The sequence below is a fragment of the Myodes glareolus genome, chromosome 13, assembly GCF_982192425.1.
Source record: "Myodes glareolus chromosome 13, mMyoGla1.1, whole genome shotgun sequence".
In the NCBI taxonomy this organism is placed as follows: Eukaryota; Metazoa; Chordata; class Mammalia; order Rodentia; family Cricetidae; genus Myodes; species Myodes glareolus.
In genome coordinates this window covers 21,018,165-21,043,320 of record NC_142038.1, presented here as the reverse complement: position 1 = coordinate 21,043,320, position 25,156 = coordinate 21,018,165, and the positions used below count along the sequence as shown (strand labels likewise).

Below are 25,156 nucleotides of genomic sequence, written 5' to 3'. Positions count from 1 at the left end.
CAATACCACGGGTTCCAGTCTCCTCCGGGTACCAACAGCACCGAGGGGACAACAAAGGGTGGTACAGTGAGAGCTTTGGGCTTCCCCTCACCGCCTCCTCGGGAGTCCTAGCAGTCCACCCTGCTCCTCCCGGCCCGGCGCCCAGGGTTCCAGCTGTCGGGACCGCGAGCCCAGGGCTAGGAGCAGCCCGCTAGCCTTTGGGGAAGGGGCGGGGACAGCAAGCGGGACAGCCCGCTGCCATTGGCTGGGAAGGAGGGATGGAGGGCGGAGAACGGAGAGGGGTCAAGTCCCGGGAGCGCGCAGGCGGTCGCAGTCACGCCGCCGTCGGGAGAGCCAGCGCCCGAGCGCAGACGCGCCCGCCATGAGGGAGATTGTGCACATCCAGGCGGGACAGTGTGGGAACCAGATTGGTACCAAGGTGGGCCCGGGCGCGCGTTCCGCTCCCGTGGGTGGGCAGTGGGTGTCGCCGGTCTCGGAAAACTTCGCCTTGCTCCTGGGAGCCAAGTTGACCCTGCGCACTCCTGGTGGGGAAAAAACCCCCGAGAGCCTGCCCTGTCTCCCCTCTGGCAGATTCGGGGATCCAGCACAGAGAGTGGGCTACCGGTCCCAGCAGCCGGCTCCCGGGATCCGGCTGGAAGTGGGCCACCAGTCCCAGCTGCGGACTCCAGAGAGTGCACTCTGGGGCCCCGACCAGGAGAGTGGGTCATTGGTCCCGAAGGGCGCGCCCTCGAGAGCTGCCCTCATGGAGTGGGCCCAGGTTCCTGCGGTCAACCCCTGTGGTTCGGTCACGGGTCTCAGCGCACCGACCCGGGATTCAGATCCTGGGTTTGCATCTGCGTCTAAGGGCTCGGGGAGCCGACTCTACAGAGCTGGCCGCAGGGCCCGAGGCGGCGAGGGTGGGGGGTGGGATGTCCCAGGGTGGCGGGGGCTCCCTGAGCTGTTGGTCTGACTCTCTGTCCCTTCGCCGCTCCCCCGCAAGTTTTGGGAAGTGATCAGCGATGAGCACGGCATCGACCCAGCTGGAGACTTTGTGGGCGACTCAGCGCTGCAGCTGGAGCGGATCAGCGTCTACTACAATGAGTCATCCTGTGAGTCGCACGGCTGCGGGCCGTCAACCCCCGCGCCACCCGGCCTCCGGCGCCGGCACCTGGCCTTCCCTGCTGCCTTTCGGGCATGCCTTGACAGCACCCGATCATCCCCAGCCGGGACCCCGGGCTAGACCTAGAGAGGGAGGCGCTCGGGGTGCGGTCTCGGCGGCGGAACTTCGCTTAGGGAAAAGTTCGGGCGGGATGGAGTTGATGCCCGGCCACTCCCTCACTCCCCCTGCAGCGGAAACCCGCCTTAGGTCTATTCAAACTCTGGGATCCCGCCTATCCCGAAGGCTCGAACCAGACAATCCGTTGAGGTTGTGAAATCATCACCTCAGCACTTCCAGGCCATTCTTTACAGAACGGAGCAGAGTAACTGACTGTAGCAAGCTTTAAATGCTGCTTTTATTAGGAATGCTCGGCTAAAATTTTGGGAAGCACTTGTTTAAATGATTTTTCTGGTCCTTCACCTAAAATTATGTTTGCTGGACACTAAAACTGCAGACAGCTCTGAGTAATTAATAGGGAGATTAGTAAAATTTCAGACCCTGGATAATCCCAGTGTGGGAATGACAGCGCCTCTGTCCTCTCAACAGTATTTTTACAGCAATTTTTTGTTTTAAAAATGTGGCACATACCTCTCAAAGCAACAAAATCCCAGGGCATTGGGAGAGTACCCAGAAATGACATGAGCAGGCATTCCGTGGCATGACATTGAAAGCACATCCTAGACACCCCCTGGAGTCACCAGATTCTGAGTCACTTCCCACCTGTTCACCCAGAGCTGGGAAGGGCGGTAGGCACGAATCATGGGAAGTTGTTCGTACAAGCAGCCGTGGAACTCCTAGGTTTGGAGGGAGGTTCTTGGAGCTCTGAGAGAAACGCCAGTGTGCACTGCACTTCCTCTTAACCATGGGGTGACCTCTGTGACCCCCGTCCCTCTCTTTGGTTATGTGCGGAGCCCTTCCTCCTGGAGGTCCTCTGAAGCCCACCCTCACTGGGAACGATAGCCAGCTGTCGTCATGCAGGGCTACACAGACACACTCTTACTTAAGTGAGCAAACTTCTAGGATCACAGAGGCCCTGGGATGGCACCAGGGAGGAGCTGTGCACACAGCTTGACTGCTCAAACATTCACACACTTGAATGGGGCCGGTGCCAAAAAGCAGACGTAAGGCCAGTTCGCTGCCACAGACCTTGTTTATTTCCGCACAGCTAGAGAACTGCCGCTGTCCAATAGGAAAGGAGTGGCCAAGGCGAACTGGGAAATACCATAGATATGATGTAGGCAGGACGGTCGGTTTCCAACTGGTCCTGCTTATGGGCCTAGTAGTTCCTCATCCCAAGGTTAAGATTCTTTTGAGAGAAAAGTCACAGTACCCTCTCTGAAGCGACTCTGGTTATCCCAGTCAGTCAGTTCTGAGCCGGTGGGACCGATGGAAAAAAGTCAGTTTTCCAGGAACCTGGAAGTAACTCTTGTGGCCTTTCCCCTCTCTAGCTCGGAAGTATGTGCCCAGGGCTGCCTTGGTGGACTTGGAGCCAGGCACCATGGACAGTGTGAGATCTGGGCCTTTTGGGCAGCTCTTCCGGCCTGACAACTTCATCTTCGGTAGGTTCAGTCTTGCTTGCTTTTCTTATTATTTCATTTTTATTTATTTATTGTGGTGCCAGAGGTTGAACCCAGGGGTTGAATTGGGACTCTCCACTTGCGGCACCTAGGAGATAGTCAAAAGGCTTCAGGTTTTGGAGCATTTGGAATTTTCAGGTTAGGAAGGCTGAGCCATCAGAGTGTATTCCAGGGGAACGGGAGAATTCTAAGGGCGATTCCTAGCCTACAAGCATTATAGAGAGTGAAGGTATGAAAAATTTGTTTCCTGGCCCCATCTTCAGAAGGCCCTGGGCAGACACAGTGTAATTGCAGGGTACCAGGCAGTCCTGTTACCTGAACCATTGCTGAGAGGAAATAGTGAGAGTTGCAGTGTTTTTTTTTTAATATCTATTTATTTATTCATTATGGATACAATATTTTGTCTGTGTGTATGTCTGCAGGCCAGAAGAGGGCACCAGACCTCATTACAGATGGTTGTGAGCCACCATGTGGTTGCTAGGAATTGAACTCAGGACCTTTGGAAGAGTAGGCAATGCTCTTAACCTCTGAGCCATCTCTCCAGCCCAGAGTTGCAGTGTTTTTTATGAGGCCGTGTTTTCTCAAAACATCGTTTTGGGAAAGCTGTAGACCAAAGTCACTTAAACAATCAAGGCAAAACTCCAGGTGTCACTGTTTAAAAACACAACACTACTTTGTGGGGTGTTATAGGACACACCAATGCTGCACCTCCCAGCTTTGGGGAGGCAGAGGCAGGAGACTCTGAGTTTCAGAGCTGGGTCAGCCAGAGCTACATAGACCGTGTGTGAAAAAGAGGAGGAGGAGGAGGAAGAGCATATTATGATAGAATAGGCAGATAGGGTCCCAGTCAAGAGTCTCGGACACTGCCCCTGGCCCTCTGGTCCCTCCATTCCCTGCACAACTTTGGACTGGCTGTCTAACTTGCATGGGGATTCTCTGGTCCCTAGGGAGACAGAAATGAATGGGTAGGTATGTAGGATGTCACAGAAATGCTCCCACATGGAAACTGCGATTTGCCTCTGACTTGTGCTTGGCTCTGCTCTGAAGAAGGCAGAAGATCCTTGTAGTGGTACATGACTATCTCATGGTCTCTGAAGGCAGGTGGAGCATTTCCTAGATTCTGACAGGAAGGGCCCCTTCAAGAACCCTGAAGTTCTAAGAATTCTCTTATGAGAATCTGAGGTGAGGTAATAGCAGTAGGTAAAGCACTTAGCCTGAGCAGGACCAGATTTCAAGTTCCCTGACCTCACATAGAGGCAGACGTGGCAGCGACAGAGATGAGAGGGGGGTGCAGGACTCAACAGAGGCCCACGGGCAGGGGGCCTGGAGGCTGAAGCAGTGAACAAGAGACTATCTCAAACCAATGGAAGACTGTCCTCTAACCTTCAAGGTGTACACAGGGATATTGGCCCACTCTTTCTTTCAACACACACACACACACACACACACACACACACACACACACGCTCAGATGAGCAGTGTTTTGGGTGTTCTAGCAAGGCGAGAAGATTGGTAGTGATTGAGTTGAGACAGGGTCTCATGTAGCCACAGCCGATTATTATGCAGCTGAGGATGACTTTGAGCTGAGTCGGCTGCTTCCCCCCACAGGTGCTGGGATTAGCGCCATTGCCTCCAGGCCTGGTTGATGCTGTGTAGAGATTAAAGCAGGGCTCTTCACAAGTGCGGTCAGCCGGGAGGGGGAGCTCAGGTCAGCTGAAGGACTCATTTTACTCTGGGTTTCTGGCAACTAAATTCATTCTCTCTTTCTTCCCTCCCTCCCTCCCTCCCTCCCTCCCTCCCTCCCTGCCTGCCTTCCTCCCTCCCTCCCTCCCTCCCTCCCTCCCTCCCTCCCTGCCTGCCTGCCTCCCTCCCTCCCTCCCTCCCTCCCTCCCTCTCTCCCTCCCTTCCTTTCTTTTCTTTCTGGCAATTAAATCTAAGAAAGGAAGTGCCTCCATGTCTCTATCCCTGAAAGACAGTTTACGAACCCTTTGATTCTAAACTAGCATTTATTTTTTACTTTGCCTTTATTTCACATTATCAAAAAAAATTAAACTATAAGCCAGGTGGCACAAAAGGCAGAGGCAGGTGGATCTGAGTTTGAGGGCAGTCTGGTCTACATAGCAAGTTCTAGGACAGCCAGGGCTATCTAGAAAGACCCTGTCTCAGAAAGAAAAGCAGACTAGAGTACACAAATCGTTCTCTCCTGCTGTCCATCTCCAGAGACTCAGAGTCAGCTTTGGGGTCTGCCTTAACCTGTCTTTATTTTGGTTGTCTTCTCCTCTGTTTTAATTATACCATTATGTGGATTTTTTTCATGGAATATTATAAACCATACTCCATGTTAGTGTGTAGTTCTAAGATCTGTAGTTTAGTTGGTAATTAATGGTAATTAATTCTTAACTTTATAAGGCCAGTTCTCAATAGCTATTTGATAGGGAAGCAGTGTTTGCCCTTATAAAGAATACGGTAATAAGGTGGCTGGGAAGAGGGTTTCCTTGGTAGAGAGCTTGCTGTGCAGACAGGAAGGCCTGAATTTGGATTCCCAACAGCCTAGTACTCCAGTGCGTACCTATAATCCCAGTGCTGGGGGTGGAGCCAGGTGGATACCTGCGTTTATTCAGCCGGCCAATCTAACCCAATCAGAGAGTTGCAGTTAAGTCAGAAACTGGATGAGGAAGAGAGCCGGCATCGCTCTCCGGCCTCCTCTCATGCATCCACACATACACTCACACACTGAGTACTGTCATGGTCTGGGAGTGGGGCACGGGCCTGAAATCCTAGCATTTTGAAGATGAGGCAGAGAGTTGGGGAGTTAGAAGCCAGTCTGGGCTGTGTGAGACCCTGCCTTAAATGAGCAAGCAAAAGATGGCTGTGAGAACTGAAGAAATGGGCTTAGTGGTTAAGAGCATTTACTGTCCCTGGTGTCCCTGGTGCGAGAACCTGGTGCTCGGATCTCAGCCCTCAGGCATCAAGCCTAGCATCCCACACATACTTGTGATGGAAACTCCAAGAGGAGTAGAGGCAGGAGGGTTGTGGGACTTGCTGGCTTTTTCAGCCTGGGGTGTGGGGGAGGGGCACAAAAAAGAAGCCCCAGGTCCAGAGAGACAGACCCTGCCTTGAATGAACAGAGTGATAGAGACTAAGTGCACCCTTCTTTGGCCTCTGGGCATGTATGTATCCACACATGCATGCACTAACATACATAGGTGCATACATAAATCTTTCTTTAAAAAGAACATGGGCATATTGGTCCATGGAAATTCTTTTTCTGACTTTGATTTCAAAGTAGACTCTCAAAAGTATAATAAACATCTCAGAAGACTTGACCAGACCTCCCACAGCCTAAGGGCCACCACAGCGCAATTTACTTCTGCCTTTACCTGAACTTAAATTTAAATTGCTATCCCAGCACTTCTCCTAGTAGTGCCTTGGTGCTTTGAGAACTGCTTTATCAGGATTGGGGTGTGGCTCAGTGGCAGAGCTGTGCTTAGGATAGAGGAAGTCCTGGGTGTGATCCCCAGGACCACAAAAATAACCCAAGTGGAAAAAAGTTACAGGAATCACCAAAACAACCCTGAAAGCGGCTGTTCTGTGTATAAAGTGTCAACGCCCAAAAGAGAATCTTAGACATAGCACGTGAGACTTGGCCCCAGAGAATCCCGAAGACCTGTGTTCAAATGGCTGACCAAACACTTCCCGTGAAGGAGGCACGTACCCCATTCCTGCTCTTTGAGAGAACACGGGAAGCTTGTTTCTGGCTTGGCACTGTTTATGATGTTTAGATTACACTGGGATTTCTGGAATGTCGATGGGGTCTGTCGTCACATGTGTGGAAGTGTGGCTAGTCACCGTGTTATCCCCATCCTTTACTTGCCTTAAGTCTTGAAGAAAAGGTCAGGTTCCTTGGAGGTGTGTGACAAAGGCGATGGCTTGCTGACAGCATAGCCATGGCTTCTCTGCAGGTTTTTTTCCTTTTCAGTCCAGGCAGACCACCTGGCCTGGGTGTTGTACCCCAGTTGCAGCCCTGTTATGAAACTTTGTCATTCCAAATTCTGGGTTGTGGGAAGGCAGCTCCTTGTAGCTGCCAGTTTTCTTCAAACTGAACAGTAGGAGGGTTAATTTTTTTTTGTTTGTTTGTTTGTTTTTCGAGACAGGGTTTCTCTATGTAACAGCTCTGAGTGTCCTGGAACCTGCTTCATAGACTAGGCTGGCCTCGAACTCACTGAGATCTGTCTGCCTCTGAGTCCTGAGTGCTGGGATTAAAGGCGTGTGCCACCACTGCCCATCATAAAGTAGGAGCTTAAGAAAGGCCTGTCCTCAATGTTTTAACTGTTTGGTGCGTGGATGAACAAGAGCAAACTCAAATCGAGGCAGACCATGTTGTCATTTAGTTGTCTGGTGGACCAGGCGTATCTTGAAACTGTTAGAAAATGGCATTTAGGGGCTGGGGAGATGGCTAAGTCATAAAGGGCTTGCTGAATAGGCATGAGGGCTAAGCTCTATTAGACCGTTAAAAAAAAAAAAAGCTGTGTATAGTGGGTATGTACCTGTGGAGACAGGAAGGCCCTGGGTATCTGCTGGCCAGTCAATATAGCTGAACCAGTCAGCTCCAGGTTTGGTGTGCACTTGTCCAAAACACTAAGTGAGGAAGACACTTCAACCTCTAGCCTGCACACTACATACTACACAGGTACACAATGTGTGCACACACACACACACATGCAAAGAAAATGACATTTGGCATGTAAAGCGCACACACACACACATGCAAAGAAAATGACATTTGGCATGTAAAGCTCTTCCCCCAAATTCTGACTGAACTGGAACGTGAATATACTGCCATACCCAGGCTTATTTTTTCATCTCCCTCTCTCTTTCTCTCTCTCTCCCCCCTTCTCCCCGTGTGTGTGTCAGTGTGTCAGATGTGTGTGGGTACCCACAAAGGCCAGAAGGTATTGAATCCTCTGGAACTGGAGTTAATAGGCAGCTGTGAGCTACCTGGTGTGGGTGTCAGGCACTGAATCCCGGTCCTCTGAAATGTTCTTAACCACTGAGCCATCTCTTCAACTCCCACCCCCATTCCCTGTTAGGAATTTGTTTGAGACAGGATCTGTCACTGTGTAGCCGTTTGCCTGGAATTTTCTGTGCGACCAAGATGGCTTCAAACTCAAGAGTTCTGCCTGTCTCTGCCTCCCAAGATCTGGAATTAAAGGCTATGCCACTATGCCCGGTCCAGAATGTTCATTTGTTTGTTTTTTGAGGCAGAGTTTAACTGTGTTGTGTTGCTCTGGCTGTCTGGAACTCCCTTTGTAGACCAGGCTGCCTTAAACTCACTAAGATCCGCCTGCCTCTGCCTCCTGAGTGCTGGGATTAGTTAGAGGTATGCATCACCACTACTGGCTAAGAATTAAAATTTTTAAACAAGTTGTTCTGATATAAAATATCCTTAATTTAACAAATTGGACCTTATTTTAATTAAGAGCTGTGACTTATTTATAATAAACTGTGTGTGGCGGCTCTTAACTGACCCAGAAGGTTGAAGCAGGGACACTGGATCCAAGCACAGCTTGGTCTATATATGTGAAGGTAGCTTGGACTACAGAGATCCTGTCTTTAAAACACACAAATTGTCCTTTGTCTAAAATGTCTATTATTTTTCCATTCCTTTTTTTGTTATGGCTATATCAACTGGCCAGTGAGCTCAAATTCTATGTGGGTTCTGGGGATCTGAACTCAAGTCCTCATTTGGAATTGTCTAATTACAGTTGACTCTGGAGTGATACATTTTAACTGGTTCACAGCTCTTATGTAGCTTTGGCAAATTAAAATAGACCATTGTCAAGTGGGCTTAGTGAGTGGAAGAGTGTGTGTGAAGGCCTGTCACCAGCACCAGAAGGCTGAATCAACAACCTGTGTTGTTTCAGTTCTGGATATAATTTGAAATGGCTTAAAGAACGTAATTGGTGCTGGGCAAAAAACAGAGACACGTGCCTTTTATCCCAGCACTTGGGAGGCAGATGCAGGTGGATCCCTGAGTTTAAGGTCAGCCTGGTCTACCTAGTGAGTTCCAGGACAGCCAGAGCTACACAGACTCATTCAAAAAAATCCAAGGGGGAGCGGATGAACTAGTTGCATTAGTAATATATAATTTTAAAAAGTGAGTTACTTACATGTGAATTCCCAATGATATGATCATATGCTTTCAACACTGCTTTTGTTAATTGCTGGTTGCACAGCAGCTATGCCAAGGAGACTGTGGGAAGGAAGCTAAGAGCTAGACAGGCTGTTTCCTTAAAGCCCCTCTGTGGATTTGCAGTTTTCCTTCAGATGGAGGCCTCGCTAAAGAGCCAGGGAGCACGGGGAGCTGGGAGGCCAGTTCTTCACCCAGTGTGAGTTGGAGGAAAAGCAGAGAGAGGACTGTGAGGAAGCCCTAGGCATCTGCAGCTTGCCTGCCAACCCCCAGGGCTGCAGCCTGTGTTTAACAAGCTGGAGTCACTGATTAATAGCCCAATGCATCATGTTGCTGGTCAACTTATGACCCCCAAATATTTAAGCAGGGATGATCTGTTGCTATGAGACAGTGGCAAATATTTTTTTTAAAAGTCGCCAGCTTCCTTCTTTTGTCAAGAGTAGAGAATACTTTGCTGCTAATCTGTGCTATGAATAGGGAGGAATCTGAGTCGCTGGGGGAGCTCAGTCACTGTAAGACCTACAACTTGAGCAAGTTTGATTTAAGGTTCTGCGTCTTGCCTGCAGCTGCCTTCCATGCTTTCTGCACTTTGAATGGCCGAGGCTCTGGCAGTGTGTGCCGTCCTTCTGTGAAGCAATGCTCTACACTGAGTTCCCGGCACAAGGTCAAGCCTAAGTGCCTATCTTGGGCTCTGGCCTGGCTGCTGCCTGCTCACTTCTGTGGGAAGGGGTAGGTAGACATGAATTTGTGGGTCCTCAGAAAGGACAATGGCTATCTGTGCTGCCTAGCATTTTTATCCACTTGACTAAGCCAGAGTCATTTGGGATGAGAGAACTGCGATGGCCTATGGGCAAGCCAGGGGGCATTTTCTTTCTTTCTTTGAGACAGGGTTTCTTTGTATTGCTCTAGCTGTATTGAAACCCACTCTCTAGAACAGGCTAGCTTCAACTCAGAGATCTGCCTCCTGCATGCTGGGACTAATCACAACCAGTGGGGCATTTTCTTGATTAATGATTGGTGTGGAAGCATCTAGCCTATTGTGGGTGGTACCACCCCTGGACAGGTAGTCCTGGGTTCTATAAGAAAGCAGGCTGAGCAAGCTTTGAGGAACAAGCCAGTAAGCAGCTCTCCTCCATGGTCTCTGTATCAGTTCATGCCTCTAAGCCTCTGAGTTCCTGCCTTGAGTTCCTGTCCTGGCTTCTGTTCATGGTGTCTATCTTAGAGTCTGCCCAGAGAAGAGAAGCAGCCAGTTTCCACTGGACAGCACAGCTGGACAGGATAGCAGAGACCTCCTGTTTGTAAGAGAGAAACCCAACCTAGATAAGGTTAGACCAGGGAAAAGCAAAGCAAGAAAATGGCTACCTGAGAGGCTAGAGGGCCCAGCGCCCAGTAGGTGTGGTAGTCGTGAAGCAGGTGTCTGCCCACATCACTGTGGAGCCGTTCAGCTGCTGTTGATTGTCTAGATCCTCACCACACCCATTGGGGCATGGATAGCAGGAGAGTCTGAACGCCTGCCTGAAGGTGGGAAGTCAGAGGGGGAGGCCACCACGGTCAGGCCAAGGTGCCCTCTGCAAACTTACCTTTTAATATTGAAATGGGCTTAAGTTTTCATCACAGAGTGAATTCGGAGGGTCTTCACATGCCTTGTCCAAACACTGCGTAGTGTAACAATGGGGACCCCTCAGCCTCATGGTGGCCATGAGACTATATCCTTAGACAGATAACTAGTGTTGTAAATGGTTGGGGATTTCTATGCACATTCTTAGATGTTAGCACACACAATTGATTCTGTGTTCAGGAAATGAAAAGTTTCTCTGTTAAGTTTGTCTGTAGAATGAGCTGCTCTACAAAACACAGACTGACTAGATGATTTTTTCCTAGCCACATGAACTGTTGATAAAAACTCAAATTTTTTTGTAGGTATATTAGGTTCCTTTCCACAACTGGGCTGAATGTAACTTGAGGGTAGGAATGTCTGTGCTGGTCTTCAATTACAGATGCAAAATCAGTACTTAGTTCCTAGAAAAATGTGTAATAATATTACCCTAGAAAAATGGGTAATAAATGAAGTGCCCCATTCACATCAAAAATCATTATGTGGGGGGGCTGGAGAGATGGTTCAGAGGTTAAGAGCACTGCCTGCTCTTCCAGAGGTCCTGAGTTCAATTCCCAGCAACCACATGGTGGCTCACAACCATCTATAATGAGATCTGTCACCCTCTTCTGGCTTGCAGGTAGAACACTGTATACATAACAAATAAACCTAAAAAAAATCATTATGGCGCCAGGCAATGGTGGTGCATGCCTTTATTCCTAGCACTTGGGAGGCAGAAACTGGTGGATCTCTGTGAGTTCGAGGCCAGCCTGGTCCACAGAGTGAGATCCATGACAGGCTCCAAAGCTACAAAGAAAAGCCCTGCCTGAAAAAAACCAAGCAACAAAATTACTATCTTGAGAAGAAAATAAGTATTTGTAGCCAGGCAGTGGTGGCATATGCCTTTACTTGGAAGGCAGAGACAGGCAGATCTGAGTTCTAAGTCCAGCCTGGTCTACAGAGCTAGCTAGTTTCAGGACAGCCAGATACACAAATTCTGTCTTGGAAAAAAAAAAAGAGTATTTGTATACAGCATAGGTTTTGAATCCTTTGCCCAAAAATTTTTAAAACCATTTTTGTTGAAATATTTGCATGTGTATAAGAAGCTTCCTTGCCAGTGGAATAGCAAACATGAATTATGTTTACTTCACACTTTATACACAGAACCCAAAGGTAGTGCTATACAATATTTTCAATGCCTCTCATATGAGGTCAGGTATGGAATTTTCCACTCATGGCATCAGATCCATACTAAAAAAGTTAGGGGTTTTGAAGTGTTTTGGGATTTTTAGAATTAGTGCAAAATTCAGAAAGCTCAAAAGAGGGAAGGTAAATATCATGTATATCATGTCCTCTTTGAACTTTGATCATATGCCAAAATTATTTTAAAAGATCAGCCGGACAGATCTCTGTCAGTTCCAGGACAGCCACTGTGGTTATACAGAGAAACCCTGTCTAAATAAATAGAGAAATAACAGCAGTAAGATCAGAGCCTGGCCTGATGGGGCTACATGAGTTTGAGGCCAATCTGGGTTACATAGGTAGACTAACTCAAAACAAATGACATTACTAGGTCAAGACAAATGTACCTTAAATGTTTATATATAGATTTGTCATTACTTTGTTTGGTGTTTTTGTTTTGTTTCTTTTTTGAGATAGGGATTCTCTTTGTTACAGTCCTAGCTGTTCTTGAACTAGTTCTTGTAGACCAGGCTAGCCTCGAACTCACAGAGATCCACCTGCCTCTGCTTCCCTAGTGCTGGGATTAAAGGTGTGCACCACCACTGCCCTGCTATTTGTCATTAGTTTAATGTCCTGGGGTTGACTCCAGGACCAGGACCTCTGCTAGTAAGTGCACTCTTCTAGTGAGCAGGGCCCCCTGGGTACAAGGTTGGCCTATCTAAAGAGGTACCTGCTCATGTGTTTTCTAGACATTGTGGTGGGTACCTTCTGCCTGGTTCCTGTTTCTTTGCTCTAATCTCTTATGCTCTGAAAATACTGATCGAGGAAAGCAGGTCCCCTCTGGAATCTTGTTATCTTGCAGGACAGACAGGCGCCGGCAACAACTGGGCCAAGGGCCACTACACTGAGGGTGCGGAGCTGGTGGACTCGGTGCTAGACGTGGTGCGCAAGGAGTGTGAGCACTGCGACTGTCTGCAGGGCTTCCAGCTCACACACTCGCTGGGCGGTGGCACGGGCTCGGGCATGGGCACCCTGCTCATCAGCAAGATCCGGGAGGAGTACCCGGACCGCATCATGAACACCTTCAGCGTGATGCCATCGCCCAAGGTCTCAGACACCGTGGTGGAGCCCTACAATGCCACGCTGTCCGTGCACCAGCTGGTGGAGAACACTGACGAGACCTACTGCATTGACAACGAAGCCCTCTACGACATCTGCTTCCGCACTCTCAAGCTGACCACGCCCACTTACGGGGACCTTAACCACCTGGTGTCTGCCACCATGAGCGGCGTCACCACATCGCTGCGTTTTCCAGGTCAGCTCAATGCCGACCTACGCAAGCTGGCTGTGAACATGGTGCCCTTCCCACGCCTGCACTTCTTCATGCCCGGCTTTGCGCCACTCACAGCCCGGGGCAGCCAGCAGTACCGTGCCCTGACAGTGCCGGAGCTCACACAGCAGATGTTCGATGCCAAGAACATGATGGCTGCCTGTGACCCGCGCCACGGGCGCTACCTGACCGTCGCCACTGTCTTCCGGGGCCTCATGTCCATGAAGGAGGTGGATGAGCAGATGCTGGCCATCCAGAACAAGAACAGCAGCTACTTTGTGGAGTGGATCCCCAACAACGTCAAAGTGGCCGTGTGTGACATCCCACCACGGGGCCTGAAGATGGCTTCCACCTTCATCGGCAACAGCACTGCCATCCAGGAGCTGTTCAAGCGCATCTCGGAGCAGTTCTCGGCTATGTTCCGCCGCAAGGCCTTCCTGCACTGGTTCACCGGTGAGGGCATGGACGAGATGGAGTTCACCGAGGCTGAGAGTAACATGAATGACCTGGTGTCTGAGTATCAGCAGTATCAGGACGCCACGGTTAACGACGAGGAAGAGGCTTTTGAAGATGAGGATGAAGAAGAGATCAACGAATAGGGAGCCTTAAGATGCTAGAGTGTACACTTGCTCTTTTCTTAGCCCTGATGGTATGGGCACACTGACCTGGTCTACACATGTCACAGGCCCCTCTCAAACACTGCACTGTTCCCCAGGTTATCTGGAACAAGCACTTTCCTCTGCTGGAGAGTTGGCAGTCCCACCAGACCAGGGTGGCTTTGTACAGAAACACTGAGAGCAAATTAAGGGGCTGTACAAGGCTAAAGATAGCAACCACCTTCCGTTAAGTGCTCAGCCATCAGAGTTAACAGGGGAGTTAGAATAAGGATTTGTTTTTCATTCTTGGTGATAAAAACTAAAGCCACACAGTTTTGCCTTAATTGAATACACAAAATGGAACTTGGTGACAATCCATTCATAATAAAATGCTAACTGTTTTTTGGTCTCTTGAACTTCATTGAAGCAATGTGATACGTAGTTCTCATTTTTCAGAAACCTATTTTGTGAGATCCCCATAAATCACACCTATCTTGGAAAAGGGTCTGCTGTGGGTCAGGCTTCACAGGTAGCGTGCAGCTAAGCTTTGCCATACCCATTCCTGTGCAGGTGAGGTGACACCCCATATGTGCAACCTTGTCGTTTTCCCAACACAGGAGACACTACTCTCCTGCCCCGAAGTCTCACAAGGCTTGCCAGGACAATGGCACCTCTATTACTGTTCTTGTGAGGTAGGAGAAGTCCCAGGCACTTGACTTGAAGCAGGCATAGCAGCTTAAGGGTGGAATGTCTCAGCTTTACCTGCCTGGAAAGTTAAGAATTGGATACTTAGGCAGGCACTGAAGGCCCAAGTTCCATTATGTCTCTGTCAAAGAGCCCAGGCTGTTGACAGTCACTGCTACAGTTCATCATGAGGGTATGCTCATGACTAAGCAGGCCTTACAGCCTCAACCAAGTCTCCATTGAGCTATCCCTCCCAGAAATACCCAGTGGGGAGAAAAGGAGGGACAGTGTGGCCTTTTATAAGATGCAGCTAAAAAGAAATACAAAATAGGCATGGTGGTTCATACTATATAATCCCAGTACTTAAAGAGTTTGGAGACATGGGCTCAACACACTGCTCTTGCAGAGGACGCAAATTCAGTTACCAACACCCAAGTCTGGTAGCTCATAATTACCTGTAACTCCAGCTCTGGGGGGATCTGATATACTTTCTGGCCTCTGTGGGTACCTACACTATACTATACACACCCACGACACTTAAAAATAATAAAGGCTGGAGTTAAGAACACCAGCTGTTCTTTACAGGACCCCAGGGTCAATTCCCAGCACCTACATACAGGGCAGCTCACAACTGTCTACAACTGCAGTCTCCAGAGATCTGATACGCTCTTCTTTCCAGGCACAGATGGAGTACACAGACATACATGCAGGCAAAATACCCATGCACATAAAAACATAAAAATTAATCTTTTAAAGAAAATCAAGCAGGGAACCGCTGTCAGTTCAGTGCTAGTGTGGACTTACACAGTGACTTCCAGGCCAGTGGGCTAAAGAGTAGATCCAATTTAAAAAATAAAATAACCAGTATCTCTAAGCTCAAACAATGTCATTTGAAGACGGGAGTCAATCTGTGGTTGTGCAATCTTTATAACCCTCTGCTGGAGACTGACAGCAGTAACCATACGCGCCTCTAGCACCGCTGGGGACCCAGATCCATCACCTCTTCTAGGAACTCGGGGTTCAGGGCAGATGAGCCCTGACGGTACAATGTACACCTGTCATGGCCAGCTCTGCCTGGGGAGAACCTAGTTGATGCAGCTATCACAGCTCCCACTGACTGACTCTGGGCTCCAACAGCACCAATCCAGGACATAAATCGGGAGGGCTGCGGCTTTCTGTGTCAGCTGATGAGACCAGCTGGGTAAGATTTTGAAGAATTTATCTTCAAAATAAGACCACTTAATTTCTTGACATTATGTTCTCTAAACATCAGCACAGCATAGTGACCCTGCATATATTCAGGAAAAAAGTACAATGTCCACCTTTTATTTCTGATGTAAAGAATCCATATTTACACAATACATTCAGGTTTTTAAATATGTTACAGTTCCCTATAGAAAACCATTCTATTGAAATAGCAATAAGTGATCTGAATTCAAATTTTAAAATATTTGCTTAAATCAAAGGTCTCGAACTGAATTTTTCACAGCACTTCTGCAGAGATATCAAAGTAGGAAGAATGGAGAGCAGGTAACGGGAAAACATTCTCCTACCACAGAATAGGATTCCACAGGACAGGTGGAGTCATCTCTCCTGTTCCAGCCACTGTTCATGAGGCTAAGGTTGAGGGGCAGGAGAGTCCCCTTGGAAGGCCTGGGCAGTTGCTGGCACTCCTGCAACCACAGTGCAGGCCCTCTGCTAGCCTGGCTCAGTCAGCAGCTGGCTTTGCAGCGGGGCTGCTGCTCTGAAGGCGGCTGCTGAAGCCCTGGGAGGACAGTAAGGGGCCTCCAGCCCTGAGCCTAGCTGACAACCTTCTCACTCAGGGGCTCCTCCTTCTCCTTCTCCTTCTCTTTCTCTTTCTCCCGCTCTTTGTTCCAATCTTGAAGGCCCTCAGGGAGTGAAGTGTCCTCGTCCAAGCTGCCAGTGCCTTCCACAAATTCTTCATACGTGGATTTTTCTGTAAATGGTCTGGGGCCCAGAAGTTCAACCATATCATTCTTATCTAATACTTCCTTTTCTAACAGTAAAAGAGCAACCTGAAATAAAAGCGATTTCCATTAAAAGTTACTCAGCAAAATTTACTCAGAAGTTAAGATTTTTACTTTTAGCTAACTTCATTCTGATAAAATCCTAAGGAGTTTGGGAGGTATCTCAGTGATGAAGAGCACCTGCTGCTCTTACAGAGGACCCGGGTTCAGTTCTCAGCTCACTACCATCTTGTAACTTCAGTTCCATGGTATCTAACTTCTGGTCTTTGAGAACACCAGACATGCACACTGTGCACATACATACATTCAGGCAAATACTCATACATATTAAAAGACTGTAATGTTACAAAATAAAACATGGGCTGGTCAGTGGTGGTGGCACGCCTTTAATCCCAGCACTTGGGAGGCAGAGGCAGGTGGATCTCTATGAGTTCAAGGCCAGCCTGGATACAGAGTGAGTTCTAGGACAGCCAGGGCTACACAGAGAAATCCTTTCTCAAACAAACAAACAAACAAAAAATCCCTAAAAAACAAAACAAAAAAACCAAAAAAAGATCAAAAAGACAACTGAATATGTCTCATAAATAAAATCACATGATTTTTTAAGAGTAAGATGTGTAATATATATGTGGAAGTCAGCAATGTCCTTCATAAGCAAACAGGCAAACACATTTGGCACATCTACACAATTAAGGATTACGTAGTTGTAATAAAGGAATGCACAGGGGCTGGAGAGATGGCTCAGAGGTTAAGAGCACTGGCTGCTCTTCCAAAGGTCCTGAGTTCAGTTCCCAGCAACCACATGATGGCTCATAACCATCTATAATGAGATCTGGTGCCCTCTTCTGGTGTGTGTGCAGGCATGCAGGCTAAACAATAATAAATAAATAAAGAGATGCACATACTTCTCTGCAAGAAAGTAAAGCACAAATGTGCAACGCAGGCTATGCTTGCTTTTAGGAGGGAAGAATAGATTACGTGCTATTGAGGTGACCATCACCTCGGGACTATTCCTCATCTGAAATCCTTATACAAGCAAAACCAAACTGACAGAGTGCATTTCTCATAAACTAATTGTGAATGGAGCGCAGGAGGAATGAAAGCTTTAGGCGTCCTCTGATGCAAGCACACAGTGTAGTCATGGGTGAGCATGGACATCTGCGCATACAAACTGAGCACCTCTCACAGCGTGCCACGCTCACAGCACCTCTCACACTGGTCACACTGCCAGTGCGTGGTAACCACCCACAGCTGCCGTGGACATAGCACAGGAGAGAGGGGACTTGCAAGGGCTGTAGCTGGGTCAGAACACTGCCTCTGTCACTCACCACCTCTGTGACCTTAAGCTACCACATGGCCTCTCTGTGTTGTTTCTTCCCTAAGAATTGGGGATAATGACACCTCAGGAGGTTGCAGGCTTAGCTGGTACTGTGTAACCTAGTTCTCCTTATTCTGAAGGGTCAACCTTATTCTGAAGGGACAACCTGCACAGGAGAGCAAAGCCTTCAAACCCTCTCCTCCCAGTAGACTGGTCCCCTGACAGGTTCAACACTGTACCTGCGTCCTTTTCTCTGCTGGGTCAGAAAATACTTCTGACACCCACAGTGTCGGGATCCTTACCCAACTCAACACATTCTCCTTCCACCAAACATTTCTTTGGTATATACTGAATACACGTAGTCTAGGCAGGAGTGAGATAATCTTGCACGGGAATGAGGCTAGCCCTAACATTCTCCTTTGCTCGATCACAGACTTTCTTCACCTAACACAAGAACCAGAACAGTGCTGCTTCTGTTCCCCAGCCACGGGGAACACTCAACACCAGAGGGAAGGAGCACAGGAGGTCGGAAGGAAGGAAGGGATTCTTGAGTTTAGACACCAACTAAATCACCTGTAGAAAGCCAGACAAGCTGACTCACCTCTGTAATTCCAGTACTTAGGAGGCAGAGGCAGGGGAAGATTGGCACCAGCCTGCTCTACCCAGTGAGTTCCAGGCCACTCAAAGTTACACAGCAAAATCCTGTTTCAAGAAACCAATGAGGCTGACAAGAAGGCTCAGCAAGTAGAGATACTTTCTGAGCAAACCTGATGACCTAAATTTAATCCCTAGAACGCACATAAAGGTGGAAGGAGAAAACCGGCTCTATAGAATTATGATCTGATTGACATTTGTATGCTTGCATGCGCACACACACATGACCAACCAAACAAAGCACTCGTGCAGAGAATCATCCATACGCTGGCACTTACCTTCTCTACATCAGCCTTCTTCTCTGTGAGAAGAGCCACAGTTCTTTTATAGGCATCATTAATGAGAATCCTCACTTCATCGTCTATCATCCTCGCTGTGGCTTCACTGTAAGGCTTCTCTAATACCATGTCCCCCTGGCGTGGGAGGTCAAATGAGATCTGCCCCACCTTCTCATTCATGCCGAACTGGACAATCTGAAAAACATCAATAACTAAAAGGTTAGATAAAAGAAACTTTACCTTTGAACACTTACAGAGGCCAGGGTCCACTGAAGTAGACAAAGACACTCTGTAGATGGCAGCCAAGGGTAGCAGCATGATTTAAACTTATACAGGAGAACAATCAGGACAAAATAAGCGGACAAGCAATGGGCAAACTACAGCAGCTCTGAAGCCCACAGGCCACTTGTAGGGGGACAGAAATGAATCCCACAGGAGGAAGCAGAATGGACTCTGAATCAGACACAGAAGGACTCCGGGGGCTAGAAGACAGGGGAAAACTACACACTGCAGAAAAAACATTTTTTAAAAAGATTAAACTAGACTGCTGGGTGTGGCGGCAATGGCCTTTAACCCAGTACACAGGTGGCAGAGACAGGTGAATCTCTGAGAGTTTGCAGTCAGTCTGTCTATAGAATGAGTTTCAGGACAACCGGGAATACACAGACAAACCCTGTCTCAAAAAACCCAAAACAAACACAAACAAAATAAATGGGCTTAAACTAGAAAGAAACAACAGCAAATAATAAGTAATGATCACTGATGCCATATGGGGGTGGGAGGGATCACTTTCAAAACAAGACATGGACAATAGGCAAAGGGCTGCCTCAATGGAGAGCGTTCCCAGAGACAGCTCATGTCTGCCCGGGGACACAGCCTACTGCTGGGGCTGCTGAAACTTCAACAGTAAAAGCTGAAGAAAACACAGGAATGGTAACAGGTCAAGAGAGGCTGCTGCTATGGGAGGGGCAAGGGACAGGCTGTAGAGAGATCCCAAGTTTCACTGTCAAACTGTTGCAGGGACATGGAACTTAAAAATTAAACTATAGGGCTTCTAGAGCACCCAGGTTTGGATCCACATGGCAGCTCACAACCATGTGAAACTCCAGTTCAAGGAGATCCTGTGCACTTTTGGCCTCCAAGGGCACTAGGCACACATGGTTCACATGCGTACATGCATCCAAAGCATTCATACAGATCAAATAATAAAATAAATCGTTTTTAAAAATCGAACTTTACAGCTGGGCAGGCCCATACTGAAATCCCAACACTTGGGAGGATTGAGAATTCAAGGTCACCTTCACCTACACATCAAATTTGAGACTAGCCTGAACAAGAGACCGTGCCCTGAAAAATAAAAGCATTGAAAAACTAAACTTTAAACTCTACCTATAACCATTACATACAGGATTCTTAGTTTTTATTGTTTTGTTTGTTTTTTGGTTTTTGAGGTAGAATTTCTCTGTGTAGCCCTGGCCGTCCTGGAACTAGCTCTGTAGACCAGGCTGGCCTCAAACTCAAGAGATCCATCTACCTCTGCCTCCTGAGTGCTGGGATTAAAGGGCAACACTACCTCCCAGAAAGTTTTTGTTGTTTAAGTGGACTTTTTGCTAGGTTTTGTTTTTATAGTATTATAAATTACTTATATGTGTATGTCCTTGTATGTGTCTGTACACGAGTCCGGATGCTCTTAGAGGCCAGAAGTGGCAGATCTGGAGTTACAGGCAGTCGCAGCTGCCCAACGTGAGTTGTGGGAAGAGAATGTAGATCCTCTTCAAGAACAGTACACAGTCTTCTGAGCCATCTCTCCGGCGAATTTAAGAAAGAATCCTTGCGAGCAGAGAAAATTGTATAGCTCAATAAAATCAATGAAAACATTTAAAAAAGAAAGAAAGAATCCCTGCTCTAAGAACCTAAACTAGTGAACCATCTGTGTCACCTCAGTCCTTCACAAAGGCTGACTTCCCAGGCTAATAGAAAGGGAGGCAGAAGCCCAGGTGCACAGACTCACCTGGGCATAGGCACTCTGGGTAACTTTCCTCAAGTCATCCTGGGCGCCGGTTGTAATTCTTCCAAAGAAGATCTCTTCGGAGACGCGGCCACCCAGAGTCATGCACATCCTGTCCAGCAGCTGCTCCTTTGTGTACAGATACTGCTCCTTGGGCAAGTACTGAGCATAGCCCAGCCCCTTCCCACGCGGGATGATGGACACCTGGTGAGCAGAAAGCACAGCAGTGAGGCGCCCATTCCCAAAGCAGTCCTGATCAGAGTGTCTAAGAGGAAACACTCTGGCAAAAAGGAAGCGCCATGCAGGTCTACATAACAGCTTCAGTGCCACAAGGTCTAGCAAAGGCCAGGAGGGAAACTCTCTCACCTCAGAGTTCCAGAAAGCATTTCTGCCCTTCTGTAAAGGCAAACTGAAACCAGTTGTTTAGTAAAGGAGTCCTGATGACTGCTGGCTGAGGTCTCCTCTGGCAGGTCACAGAGCTGACTCAGTTCTGGCAGTCAGCTGTGCCTCAGAGGATGAACAGGATGGTGGGCCAAGATGCGCAAGAGCTTTCATTGTCCTACCAGGTCCCTTTTATGAAACTAGGCAATTTCCTTTAGCTTTAGAAAACTGTATTGGAGAGGATTTCTCTATTTAAAGTCTAGCCACTTTAAGCATATATAGTGATTTTTTTTCTTTTTCTTTTTTAAATTTTTTATTTGGTACCTGGAGGGACAGCCGTGGGTGCTGGGAACCGAACTCATATCTTTGGTTGTGAGCCTAGCCTTTAACGGCTGAGCCATCCCTCCAGGTCTGTAGTGATTTTAAGTAAATTTTTTTTAAGTTTTATATTTATTTTTATCTTATGGTTGCTCTGCTTACGTGTGTGTCTGTATACTATGTATGTTGGACATCCTGGGATAGAGTTACAGTTATGAGCTGCCATGTGGGTGCTGGGAATTGAACCCAGGTCCTCTGGAAGAGCATTCAGTGCTCTTAACTGTTGAGCCATCTCTCCAACCCCCTAAAACATGAGTTTTAGAAGCAACTTCCAACCATAACTAATACATAAATGCTGCCACCATCCCAAGTTGCCATGCACAGTCCCAAGCAACCACATGCCTGCCTACAACAGGCAAGTTTACCCTTTCTAGAACTGTGTGTAAGTGCCCACCCCACAGACTGCACTCTCTGTGTCTGGTTTCACTCCCTGTTTTTGAGATTCATCCATACTGCTGTGGGTACTAACAGCCTGCTTATTAATTTCTATTGCTTTACAGCATGTTACTGCTGTAAATACACCAGGTATACCTTTTTTTGTTGTTTTTTGAGGCAAGGTCTCACACTTGCCCAAGCTCTGGCCTTGAGCTCATAGCATGTTAATCCCACTGCTTTGCCCTCCGAAGTGTTGGGATTACAAGCATGAGCCCACCACACCTGGCTTCCAGTTCATTTTTGATGGAAAGCGGGGTTGTTTCCAGCTGACTACACTATAAATACAGCAGAAAAATCCTCGTGTAGAATCCATTTTCACCCATTTTAGGTGAGGATCAAGTCAGGACCACACTGACCTCCTGTAAGTAGTGCAGACATCCTTGCCATCGACACCCTGCTAAGTTCTAACCACCCTAAGTGGCTCTGGTATCTACGTCTGCCTTTGCGATTCTCTGGTTTAGTGCCTATTCATATGCCTTATTTTATGGAGTGTATATATCTACTGTTTTACTATGTTGAGTTTAAGATTTATTTTTTTCAGATATAAACCTTTTGTCAGTCACATTTACGGCAAACATTTTCGGAATGCGGCCCTTTCTCTCCCACTTCCTTTTAAAATGATTACATTTTGAGACAGAGTGTTACTATACAGCCCAGGCTGGCCTGGAATCCTGGTCTTCCAGCCTCTGCTTCCTGAGTGTGACACCATGTGCCTACCCAACCCTTTCACACTTTCTTAGTGGCATTTCTCAAAGACAAGAGTGCTGGGTTTTTGTGGGTTTTGTTTTTGTTTACTTTTGAGTCGGGGTCTTATGTTGCCCAGGCAGGGTTCACTATTATGCACGCCGGTCAAGTGCTCTGTCACTGATTTACCAGTAGTGCTGGTTTCTTTACGTAGCCCAGACTGATCCCAAATTTAAAACTCTCTTGCCTCTGCCTCTCAAGTGCTGACATTACAGGCATGTGATACCATGCCCGTACCTCAAAGACTAAGTTTTAAATTTCAATGAGGTCTTAATATCAACTCTTTTATTGATTAATTGATTGATTGGATGTATGTGTGTGGCTGTGTGCATGTCAGAATGTTTATCCCACCAGGTGGATCCTGGGATTGAACTCAAATTGTTCAGATTTGGTGGCAAGTACCTTTACACAATGATCCATCCTGTCTATCCATTCATCAACTTTTTTTTTTTTCAGTTTGTGCTTTTTGTATTCTAAGGAAAATTTTACATATTCAAGGCCACAAAGGTTTTTACCTACATTTTTTGGGAGATGAAGTTTTATCATTTTAAACTTTAGCTTTTCCGATCTACTCATTTTCTGGCATATGATACAAGGGTCAATGTTCCCTTTATTCATATGAATGCTGTTATCAGAATCACATGTTGAGAAGACAATCCTTCCTTCCCTCTCCCTTCGACTTTATGAAGATAGAGTCTAATGAACCCCAGGAAAACCTTGGACTGCCAATCTTCCTGTCCTACCCCAAGTGCTAGTAATACAGGCATGCACCATCACCAGCTTCCCATCCTGGTCTCACCAGTCCCTCACCAGTGTGGCAGACTTTCCTGCAGCAGTGCAGTGAAAGTCAGGCAGTGATACCTCTACCCAGCTGTTTCCACTCTTCTGTTTTTCCAGAAAACTTTAGATTCAGCTTCACAATAGCTATTCAAAAAAACAAAGCCTATTTGGTCTGAGACTGTGACTCAGTTTTGGAGTGTTTGCCTAGTGTGTATAAGGCCCTAGGTTCTGCAAGGGAATATCTGTTATAACCATAACAAAGATTGCAATAAACCAAAAAGATCAATTTGGGAAGAAGTGGCATAAGATTCCATGAACAAAATATACTTTGATTTATTTCTTACTTCGGTTATAAGCCCTATGATACTTTCTTAAATTTATATTTCATGTGTTAAGAGTCTATTGAAAATGCAATTGAAACTTTTTCCCCTTTAAGATAGGGTCTTACTATGAAACTGTGGCTGTCCTGGAACCTACTATGTAGATCAGGTTGGCCTCAAATTAGTAGAGATTGGCCTGCCTCTGCAACCAAATGCTGGGATTAAAGGTATGGGCTACCACACCTGGATACAACAAAATCTTTAATTTTGCATTCCCTAAAAACTCAAGATGGCCAAACCTACGACAGGGTTATAGTCACAGAACACCTCAGGCCAGGGAGTGGTGCATTTCCAATCCTCATACTACCAATGCCGCTCTCTCCCAACCCTGCTCTGTTTTGGACACTTTCTGGCTCTGGTCTTCTGAACCAGGCACAGTAGCACAAGCCTCACTCAATTACTTGAGAGGCTGAGAAGACTGAAAAGTCAAGGCTTACGTTGACTACACAGTGAGCTCAAGGACAACCTGGGAAACAGTGAGACTCTCCCTCAAAATAAAAAGTAGAGGGAGTAGGGAGAAAGTTCGGTCAGGAAAGCGCTTGCTATGCAAGCATGAGGAACTGTGTTCAGATCCTCCCAAAGAACCTGACTATGATGCCAGGTGCCTGCAATTCTAGCATTTACAAGGCAGAGACAGGAGGATTCCTGGGACTTGCTACCAGCTAGTCTTGCTTAATCAACATACCCCAAATCAGTGAGATGCCACCTTCATAATGATAATGGTAAATAATAACATGGAAAGCTATAGAGAAAGACACTTAACACTGACCTCTGGCTTCTACACTCAAGTACATAAGTGTAAGCAGGTATTTGTGTCCCCACACTTGAATACATACATACATATATACATATGCACCACACATACTGAAAAATACAAAATATAAAATAAAATAAAATAAAATAAGAGCTGGGAGTATAGCTCAGTGGTAGAGGATTTACCCAGCATATATGAGGTCCTAGGTTCAATCTCTAGGGTGGCAAACAGAGAAAGTTTTGTCAAAATTTGTGCTATATCTGCAGGAGGATGTATGTAAGCATTTCCGTCAGCCATCATTAGTTTCTGCTAGGTCCCTCCATAGGTACGTTGTATCTGCTATCTCTCCAGTGAATATAACTCCTTTTCAGTCACTGCTCACACTCTAAGCTGGCCTGCCTACTCCATCACACTCTGTGGCACCTTTAAGAGCGGGTCTGCATGCTCCAGATACCAGCCGGCGACCGCATGGCCTGCTTCGTGGTAAGCTACTGTCTTCTTCTCCTCGGGCTGCAGAACTTGGGTTTTTTTCTCCAAGCCTAATAATAACAAAAACCCCAAACCACTATTTTAGTGACAATGACATTAAAAAAAAGTGATGTAATGCTACAACCTCATTACCTAAGACATAATTTAACAACTAACCCGCCTAAACTTTCCAACTGAAATCAGAATAAAGGGCCAAGTCTGAAATAAATACAACTACAACAAAAATGTATATTTCTCATCTCTGCCTCAGGCTCGCTTTTATCCTAACCACCCACTGT

At 47.1% G+C, this 25,156-nt stretch overlaps 2 protein-coding genes across 2 annotated transcripts in view; one reads left to right on the top strand and one right to left on the bottom strand.

The window, feature by feature from the left end:
• Positions 1 to 262: 262 nt before the first annotated feature.
• On the top strand, positions 263 to 14,008 carry Tubb6 (tubulin beta 6 class V). The gene is made up of 4 exons (XM_087895955.1): positions 263 to 418; positions 980 to 1,088; positions 2,587 to 2,697; positions 12,544 to 14,008. Exons 1-4 carry the CDS (start codon positions 362 to 364, stop codon positions 13,608 to 13,610), a joined length of 1,344 nt encoding a protein of 447 aa, XP_087752081.1. The 5' UTR covers positions 263 to 361; the 3' UTR covers positions 13,611 to 14,008.
• Positions 14,009 to 15,588: 1,580 nt separating this feature from the next.
• Positions 15,589 to 25,156, bottom strand: part of Afg3l2 (AFG3 like matrix AAA peptidase subunit 2) — a 43,417-nt gene continuing 33,849 nt past the window's right edge. The window contains exons 14-17 of the mRNA XM_087895954.1: positions 24,813 to 24,928; positions 20,541 to 20,741; positions 18,530 to 18,724; positions 15,589 to 16,327 (exon numbers count right to left, since the gene is read on the bottom strand). Coding sequence (XP_087752080.1) covers positions 16,091 to 16,327; positions 18,530 to 18,724; positions 20,541 to 20,741; positions 24,813 to 24,928 — 749 coding nt within the window. The 3' untranslated portion in view covers positions 15,589 to 16,090. The remainder of the gene's footprint in view (positions 16,328 to 18,529; positions 18,725 to 20,540; positions 20,742 to 24,812; positions 24,929 to 25,156) is intronic.